General features: G+C 43.3%; 1 protein-coding gene across 1 annotated transcript in view; it reads right to left on the reverse strand.

Moving 5' to 3' along the window:
- PLAC8 (placenta associated 8) overlaps positions 1–9,330 on the reverse strand; it is a 25,301-nt gene extending 15,971 nt beyond the window's left edge. The window contains exons 1-2 of the mRNA XM_017530237.2: positions 9,202–9,330; positions 1,803–1,943 (exon numbers count right to left, since the gene is read on the reverse strand). Of these exons, the coding sequence (XP_017385726.1) occupies positions 1,803–1,914 (112 nt within the window). The 5' untranslated portion in view covers positions 1,915–1,943; positions 9,202–9,330. The remainder of the gene's footprint in view (positions 1–1,802; positions 1,944–9,201) is intronic.
- Between the last annotated feature and the right edge of the window lie 884 nt (positions 9,331–10,214).

Genomic DNA, 10,214 nt, shown 5'->3' on the forward strand with positions numbered 1-10,214 from the left:
AAAAAAAAAAAAAAAAGAGTGTGTCATGAGTTATGAGGAACCACCGAAACATTTTAAGAGGGGAGAATAATTTGATCAGATCTACATTTAAGAAAATCTGCTCTTAAGCAATTAAGCTTTGATTAGAACTTGTGTCTTCATTTAATTGGGTAATAATACTAGGGGTGAGAGGGTTAAAATGTTTATCTTTAGAGAGTTTCACCAGTGTGGTCTAATTCTCACTCTGATTTGCCAGATACTGAACTAGTGTCCTGAGAAGCTTAAGTCATCACCCCAGACAATGACAGTGAATAAACAAACTCAATTGTTTCATTCCCAAGGTAATTTTCCCTTGCTGTGCTACTCAGTATAATTCTTAACATATTCAAAGTTCAATTTCAGGCCAGACATGGTGGCTTAACTGTAATCCTAGCACTTTAGGAGGCCGAGGCCGGCAAATCACTTGACGTCAGGAGTTTGAGACCAGCCTGGCCAACAGGGTGAAGTCCCGTCTCTACTAAACATACAAAAATTAGCCGGGTGTGGTGGTGCGTGACTGTAATCCCAGCTCCTCAGAGGCCAAGGTAGGAAAATCGCTTGAACCTGGGAGGCAGAGGTTGCAGTGAGCAGAGATCGTACTGCTACACTCCAGCCTGGGTGACAAAGTGAGACTCTGTCTCAATGAACAAAAAACAAAGACAAGGTTCAATTCAACATTCAAAGTCAATTGCAGCTGTCAAGTTAAAAGATAACGTATTTTCTTTACTTGTCTTTGAGTGCTATGTGGACCAAGACAGGCAAACAGACTTCAGAGCAAGTTTTCTGTAGATGAATTTGTCATTATTGAAAACTAAGCATGTTGCTCCTCTCAGCAACGCCCATCTCACCCCAAACTTCCTTTCCTCCAAGTTCATTTAGAGAGATCTTTAAGTAAGAGCTTATAAAAATAAAACAAAGCAGAGATGTTTTTTTCCCAGTGACAAGCCAATTGCCTCCAGAATTCTTTATTCTCAGGTATGTAAATAAAACTAAATACAGCTAGGCACGGTAGCTCACACCTGTAATCCCAGCACTTTGGGAGGCTGACGTGGGTGGATCATGAAGTCAGGAGATCGAGACCATACTAGCTAACAGGGTGAAACCCCATCTCTACTAAAAACACACAAAAAAATTAGCCGGGTGTGGTAGCACGCGCCTGTAGTCCCAGCTACTCAGGAGGCTGAGGCAGGAGAATCGCTTGAACCCAGGTGGCAGAGGTTGCAGTGAGCTGAGATCATGCCACTGCACTCCAGCCTGGGTGACAAAGCGAGACTCTGTCTCAAAAAAACAAACAAACAGAAGAAAAGACCCCTAAATATATAAATTAAAATTGTTCTTCTCTGAATGCATATGGAAACCGTAGATGAAAACTATTCCCTGGGTACTGGACATAATGTAACTATAAAATAATGAGGTTACTTTATATGTTACAAGAACAGTCTTTCTAAAAAAAATCAAGTTCAACTTGGAATTTGTAGATTAATGTAAGGTCTATGTATAGTCAGGCCAGGCCTGTTCGTTGTTAGAATCAATCAGCTCTTTTGCTATTATCTTAACCAAGAACTTATTTTAGGAATGGTCTGTTCTTTGAAGGGCTGGAGAAAAATTGACTTATGATCTGTACAGAGGCTTTGTTTTTGCTAAACATACGATTGCCTGACATGTGGAGTACCTGTAATAAGTTAGAAACTTTTTCTACACAATAAGGAGGGAATGGGGGAAGGATTTAGTCACTGGTAGTTCACCTCGATATCAATTAAGGGGGTCCTTTCCCCCACACTTACAGACTCCGCAGTCGCTGAAGCAGTCACACATGCCTGTCTGCCAGTTGGAGTTCTGGGGTGCAGGACCGAGTCCAGGTTGGGTAACCACGACCACCGGTGCCTGAGCTTGCATTTTCAGTGCAGGGCCTTAAAAGCTGTGGGCTGAAAAGGGAAAGAGCAGGGTTAGAAGTCTCGAGGTTGCTCTTGAAAGGCCCTCTTTAGAGGCACTAAGCTGAGGCAGTGTAGAGGAAGTTGCTCTGTCTGAAGAACAGAATTTCTGTCTCCACTCCTCACAAGATAAAGGCCCTGGGGTGGGTGGAAGGAATTCACCATACTGGGCGTGTTGGCCCTGGTGGCTCAAGTCTGTAATCCCAGCACTTTGGGAGGCGGGGGCGGAAGGATCATTTGAGGTCAGGAATTCGAGACCAGTCTGGCCAACATGGAGAAACCCGTCTCTACTAAAAATGGAAAAAATTATCCGGGCGTGGTGGCGCGTGCCTGTAATTCCAGCTACTTGGGAGGCTGAGGCAGGAGAATCACTTGAACCGGGGAGGCAGAGGTTGTAGTGAGCCGAAATCGTGCCATTGCTCTCCAGCCTGGGCGACAGTAAGACTCCATCTCAACAAAACCAAAACAAAAACAAAAAGCAAACAAACAAACCAAAAACCAAGAACCACAGAATTCGCCGAACTGGGAAAGTGAACAGTTGCTTCTCATGGGATAAGGGAGCGGAACAGGGTTGCTCATGTACTGTTTTTAGACAGTACCTGGTATCCACACAAGGCAGGGAAACAAATGAGCAACCTGTGATTGTGGACAAAAGGAGTGAATTATGGAAAATAGCATTCTCTGAAATGGCATTGTAAGGTCTGACCTTGCCGTGGACGGCATGGAGACTCAAATGAACCGTACGCACACCTCTGGAGGGCTTTCCGGAATTAGAAAACCTGAAATTACTTGAAGATTATGAAAAGAGGCAGAAATGATCAACCCCTGGGCGCCTACTTAACTCTGAGACGTTTTCTGTTTTCTTATTCCGGCCTCAATTGACAGGCCTTTGGACTTTGTAACCGACTTTGGCCAATCTTGTGACTCCATACCCTATGATCCCCTCCCAGCTTGCAAACCTACGACCCCCTCCCAGCTTGCAAAAAAAAAAAAACGCCAACTCCAGCTTCTCTAACTTTTCACTATTTACCCCAAACCTATAAAACCAACTCCTATCCCTCCACCCTCCGCTGACGCCCTTTTCTGACTCAGTCCGCCGGTACCCGGGTGAATAAACAGCCATGTTGCTCACACAAAGCCTGTTTCGGGGTCTCTTCATTCAGAGCGCGCGTTTTAAAAGGCATCATCCTAAACTTTTGTGTATATACACCCTTCTTGCTCCTAATTTATTCTGCTCCTTTTTGCTTTGGACGGATTTCCGATGAGCAATCCTTTCCAACCTTCCCGCTTCCTGACTGGTCCTTCACTTCGTATTTCCTGGGAGCCTGCAATCCTGTGTCAGCGCTGGCCTGATAGACCTTGCTGCCTGGTAGGGACAATTTATTACGAAGTACACTTGGTAAGATTACTCCTCATTTCTCTACGTCATGGAACATGAATTAGATTCGGAGTGAGAACATAACATGAATTAGATTCGGAGTGAGAACGTCTTTGCCCAAATCTTAGTTTCTGAAACTGTGATGTTAGACTAGTCATTTAAAAGTCCACTTAATCTGTAAAATGAGGTTTCTGACCTACCCACCTTAACAGGCTCATTCTAAGTAATTTCTCCTTAAATAAAAATACCCCATGGACACAGGGAGGGGAGCATCACACACTAGGGTCTGTTGGGGGGAAATAAGGGAGGCACAGCGGGGGGTGGGGAGTTGGGGAGAGATAGCATGGGGAGAAATGCCAGATGTAGGTGATGGGGAGGAAGGCAGCACATCACACTGCCATGTGTGTACCTATGCAACAATCTTGCATGTTCTTCACATGTACCCCAAAACCTAAAATGCAATAAAAAAGTACCCTTCAAGAGGAAGCAAAGTAAAAATAAATAAATAAAAATAAAAATACTATAAACTCTATTCAGAATAGCTGGAGTTTACTTTAAATGTATTAGATGTGCCCTTCTATATACATTAAAGTGGTTTTGGCTTCTGCTTGATTAGGTTTTTTAAAAAATGTACCATAATAGCCGTTTATTGCTCTTTTACAATAAAAGAGGGAGGCGGACCATTTGTGGATCCCACAGCAAACAAGATCTTCTGCCAAAGAAGTTTCAATAAGTGAACAAAAAACCAGAGGGGCCGGCTGAGCGGATCATTCCGGGCGCGCACAAGCCGCGGGTGTGTAGGTGGCAGCAGAGGAGTCCCCGCAGGGGACGGAACGAGGCGAACTTGGCGGCCTTTGCTTTTGGGCCTCTTCCAGGGAGGAGGATCGAGGAGGCGGAAAGCCCGCCTGGCTTCTCCCAAGTTTCAGGGACGTCTGAAGCAGGGGCTTCAGGAGGCGGGGAGTGGATGGGTGGGCTCCTTACTTTCTCCGCTCTCTCTGCACCCGGGAAGGGGACTCTGAGCGGCAGCGGCGCTCAGGGCTCCTGGACCACGCCCTGCACCCCGCATCCCACACCCCGCATCCCACACCCCGCATCCCTCATCCTGCCTCCCGCTAGCGCCGCTCTGGGACCCCCTGGGTCTCCTTTGCTGGGACCAGACCTGCCTGCCGGGGAAATCCTAGGGCAGCCCGCACAGAATCCATCCCAAAGAGACCTCCTGCTGTTGCTGGCGCAATCAGGGAGCGGCGCCTGCGGGCGGCTGCCCTCCGGGGACCGCTCGCCTGGGCGGCGCGCCGCTGGGCACTCGGCGTGAACCGGGGAGCGGGCGCGCGGTCCCGGAGCTCAGCCCCGGCCGCAGGCTCCAAGAGCCGCTGTGGGGGCGGCCGCTGCTCTGTGGCCCAGTTTCTAAATTGTAAAAAGTTTTCATCAGTTGGTATGCGCTGAGCAACTCTCAGATCGGAAAGTAATACCAGAAACTCTCAGCCCCCCTCCCCGCGCTGATTTGAATGCTTCTTAGATGGGCCCTGGATTCTAGTCCTACTGTACATGCCCACTTTTCAGTGTAAGAGGAAGCAACCACAACTCTCTAGACACACTCGTGCCGCCAACCTCACGAAACAGGAGGTAAGGACATTGCAATGATTCCGTTTTCGTGATGACCCCTTTTACAATGATTAACTTGGCTTTGGGAAAAGTAAGTCCCAAATCCCCACCCAGGGAATTTTGTGGGCTATGTTCGCTGAGGTGTCTCAAAACCTTAGCTCCGGACCTGGTACACAGGGTGCTCGCTAGCGCCCCAGCCACCTAGCTCTCGCTTCCCGCCTAGCGGAGTCCTTGGGTGATGCAGGCTCCAGATGGTGCACAGCAAACACCGGCTAGAGCCCAGCCCTGGAAACGCAAACAAGGTGAATAATTCACCTGACTCTTTAGACCTCCACGGGTGGGGCCCAGATCTTCCTCAATCCCAACTCCTGTATTAACATGATCGAAACCATATTTTTGGGTGATGGCTTCCCTCATTTGGGATCTTAGAGGAAGAAGCATTACAAGAAATGCTAGAGAATATGTATTTAAATTTTATCCGCATTTCATCTTAATAATCAAATACGAGAAAAAATATGAAAGGCTATTTGTCATTAATGTCAGTGGTTATTTCTGGTTGACTGGCTGATAGACTTTTTGTTGTTGTTGTTTTGTGTTAAGGTCTCTCTCTCTGTTGCCCGGGCAGGAGTGCAAAGGCAGGATCATAATTCACTGCAGCCTGGAACTCCTGGGCTCAGGTGATCTCCCCCACCTCAGCCTCCTGAGTAGCTGGCATTACAGACGCACACCACCATGCCTGGCTAATTTGTTTTCCTTTGCTGTAGAGATGGGGGTCTCACTATGTTACCCAAACTGACCTTGAACTCCGTCTTTTTCATAGGAAAAACATCCTCCTAACTTGGCCTCCCAAAGCACTGGAATTACAGGTGTAAGCCACTATTACATGGCTGAGAATTTTTTTTGTATGATCATTTATTTCCTTATAATCAAAACAAGAAATATCCTTTTCAGAAACAAAAAGCAAATCCAGTGACTAGAAAAAAAATTTTTTTTAAGGAGACTCTATCTCAGAAAAAAAAGGGAGGGGCATGTCACACAAATGATACTACAGCTGTTTGTATTTTTTTCCTCTCTCTCTTGGCCCCTAGCCAATGCTTGGCACGAAACTGGTATTCAATAAATAGAGATGATCCGACAACTCTTTCGGAGGAAAACCATGTTCATTTAGCCACTTATTTTTTTTAAGAAGGCCATATTGTGATTTTTAATATAATAACAGCAATCTGAAGATTTCAGAATAAAAACTGCCCTGCAATTATCTAATTGCTTTTCCTTTACCTGAATGTCTTTACTTAGTGTATTGCATATGTGCTTGTGTATTCAAATTGGCTAAAGTCAGACTTCATAGCAGCTTGGGTCCTGAACATTTTTTGAGTGCCTTTGAAGTCCACTCAGTGGCCATCTTTATATTCTGTAGTAGGCAGCTGTATCTCAAATATCCATATGCTAACTGCCAGTTAATTTGTGTGAACAATTACTTCCTCCATGTAGTAGCCTAAACAGTCTTTAGCCCAACAGTCAACATTGTATGTTTCTGTTTCCTTCACTGCTTTTGTACTTTTGACTTCTTCTTTTCAATGAAGGAAATTGCAGGGACCCAGGTGCTTCTGTGAATATTAGCACTGGGAACTGGAGCACAATGGGGAGCCCCAGGAGTTTTCTGATGCTATTATAAGTTCCTCTCTAGTGCAGATTACCTGTATAGGTGGAGAAGGCTACTCAGCTCATCACTGCAGAGAATAGTCCTAAAGGGAACTGCTATCCAGAACTTCCATCTGTCACAAGCTTATTCTAAAAAGGGTCTAAATAACTTCTCCTGTGAGATACCTTATTCAAAGAAATATCTTCTTGATAGTTATAAAACTGAGAGGAGAAAGCAAACACACACTCATTTGTATGTGCCTCTGTGATCATTTAAAAATTTGAGGTATCTTTTAAGTTGTGAAATATAAAACAGAAACAAATGCAAAACTGCTTGTTCCAAACAACCGCAATTCTCTTTGCTTCAGCCGTTAAGTCTTTAGCCTTAGCCATTCAAAGTAATAGGTCAACAATAAGTGGAGAGAAAACTTCTTGAAAATTTAGATTTTCTAGGACCTTAGGTACCAGCTTGTGTCCTTGGTTCAGTGGTCCATTTGGACAGCTTGCTTACCATGTAGAATGCTAGACACTGCTCAGACATTGTGAGATAGAATGATCCAGGGTTGAGGAATCTGTGCAATGTAGAATTCGACACTATTCAGAGATGGTGATTTAGATAGAATGAGCTAGAGTCTCAAGAATCTGTAAGGCGCTGCAGGGCTGCTGCCCTTATGCCATGGTTTTGTCCTATAAACTAGAAAAAGGTGGCCCTTCTCATAGACACGGCTTGGTGAGCACGTAGCTCCTTCGGTGAGAATTTGAAAAGCAGTGTACCTTGGCCTCCCGAACTCCAAGTGAAGCAGGAGATGGGGGAAGAAAAATTTTTTTCCTTTCCTTTGGTATATGAGCAACTTCCCTTTGAATTCCTACCGTCCTCCGTGGGAGCTCTGCAATATGAGTTTATAGTTTCCTGTTTCCTGTAGCTAATGACTGTGAGTTTCTGTCTTTCATCTGAGAAGCACCGCAGAGGTCAAAAGACATGTTTGAGCAAGGTTGCATCGCAGCCATTTAGGCGCCATAGCGAAGGAGATAGGATTATAAAGGCATCCTAAGGAAGCCTAGCTAACAGCCACCTAGGCCGCGTAGCAAGTCACAAGAAAGCCTGAGTTATAAGCCTGTCACTGTTTAATAAACTGCCTTTCTTCTGCTTCCATAACCCATTCTCGCGCCACTGCGTTTCGCCACAGATGCAAGTATAAAAGTCAAGCCCTGGTTTTGTTCAAGGCTCAGGCTTTTAAATGCGAATCCGCTGAGCCGTCGCACCTAAATGAAATCCTCCCGTTCCAGCCATTAGTCTCTGATTCCCGCCACACCAGGAGCACATTCCAAACTAGCTCCTCTCCCTCCAGCTGCGGGGCCGGTGCAGTATCTCGGGCACTTCAAGAGATTCTAATTTGCCAGTAACCTTGCAGGGCACACTGTAACCCACGACCAGTGGCCTTATTTCTCTTCTGATGCTAATAACTACAGATCCAATTTAACTCGGCAAATATTTTGCTGTGTGCCAGGTTGTGTAAAAGTCTTGTGCTGGATTTAGTAGGGGCTAAGGAGATGCCTGAGGTTTCCTATCCATGGCCAGCAGTTCTGCCCATTGCTGTGTGACCAAACAGCTGTTTTGTTTCATGCCATCTGTAACTCCACCGGAGCAGATAAAAAAGTTTTCAGGGGCCACCTTGGAAAATGCAGGAAAAGTGGCGGAGGAGGAAATGGGAATCTTGGTGGGCGAGCTTTGAAGAATGAGACTAGAATACCTTTCTTTAGGAAGTTCTTTCTGTGGAATGATCTCAACGTCAGGAAATCTTGCTTTATTTGGCTGATATTTTAAACATCTTATCTATTAGTCTTGGTTAAGAATCAATCTTGTATTTGTCTCTTCTTCCCATGAGCACCTCACTCCTGAGGACAGCCCACTAGCTTATTAAAATACACTGATATTAATACAATATGGTATTAATTACAGTAATACTAATACATATTACTAATATTAATTAATCGAGACACTAGATATATTATTGAGATTTTTCTCTTCTTTCTACTGTTTATTGATGTTAAATTTCATTTTTTGCTTTGATTGAAGCATTTCCATTTCATAATCTCTCCATCTCTCTTTATACATATAAATGAAGCAGCAGAATTTAATTTTGAAGCAATTTCCTACTTTCATAGTAAGAATTCAAGGATTCTTATAATTCTTTAGTTAAATCTACAAAATTCCATGTCTTGTTTCTAAATATTTTGAATGGATAAAATAGAATATGTGTAAAGTAGAAAGAATTAGACTAGTGTAAGTCAACATGCATACATATTGAAATAAAGAGTGAAATTAATGACCATGGAACTAAATACAATGTGTAATATGTGTTTGCTGCAGAAAGCAGCAGTTGATGAGGATTCACGGCTGGGATCTTACACTGCTTAACAAAAGTCTGGCATCAGGCAAAATGCTTAGCATGAAATTGTTGAATTTGACTAAATGCATAAATTTAAAGGAATGATATAAGAAAACAGTATTTTAGCTGAAACTCAAAATATAACATATTAAGAAAAAACAAAATCAAATAACTTTTAAAGAAAGCATTTTTTTTTCAGTGCTAAGTTTTTAAAATAAATTCTTAATTGTAAAATACTTACAATTAGTAAATAGGTTCCAAGCAGGAAGTGTCTTGTGGCCTGGGAGAGAATCTCACTACAAATGAAAGCTGCCTGAAAGGGGAGAGGTAACTGTTTCTATTGCAGTGCATAGTACAAAGAACAGTTTCAGACGCTCTTATTGGCCAGCGTAATCCAGCAGAAGTAGCTTTCAAGGTATGTTTCTCTTATCTTGAGAATGAATGTATCTCTTGCCAAATAAGGCGTGTTCCTTTATCTATATTGTGTTAGGTACACTCATACGGCTTTTTAGTGGGGAAAGGGTTTGATTCATTACATAGTTTGATTGGTTTTACATGTCTGCAGAGCTTACTGATTTTTAAATGTACTTTCCCCGTTTAATACAATAAATATTTAGTATATATTTGTTGCCGTCTTTTTTATTTTTAAATTTTTATTTTATTTATTTGTTTTTAAAAAATGAAGTCTTGGTATGATGCACAGGATGGTCTCAAACTCCTGGGCTCAAGCAATCCTCCCGCCTTAGCTTCTCAAAGTGCTGCGTTTATAGGTGTGAATCACCACAACTGGCCATGTTGCCATCTTTTTATTGTGGAGTTTAGCATCTGGAAGAAAAATAGGCTACCTGGAATTCCATACCTGATCAGACATCTCTCTTTTTCTCTCTCCTTCTTTGGATTTGTTTGTTTCTTTGTTTTCCCTAACATTGATTATGTGTTAGGCGCTGTTTTAAATGTTTGTATGTATTTTTTTTTAAATTTTCCCTACGATTCTGTGGGGTGGGTGCAATTATTACCCTCATTTGACAAGGAACCTGAGGCATAGAAATATTAAGTGGCTAGTAGATGGCAGCTAGGAATTGGGACTGACAAGGGACTCTAAGCACTTAGAGTCTGCCATAATGCCACAAGTTCTCACTCTGCAACCTTACACAACAGCCTTGTTCTAGTGGGAAACACTTCCCATCCCCCAGAACTGACTTCAGAGTGAATGATAGGAGAGTTGGCCACTCTCATTTCTTAATTTTTTTTTTT

The sequence above is a fragment of the Cebus imitator genome, unplaced genomic scaffold (assembly GCF_001604975.1).
Source record: "Cebus imitator isolate Cc_AM_T3 unplaced genomic scaffold, Cebus_imitator-1.0 Scaffold64, whole genome shotgun sequence".
Lineage (NCBI taxonomy): Eukaryota > Metazoa > Chordata > Mammalia > Primates > Cebidae > Cebus > Cebus imitator.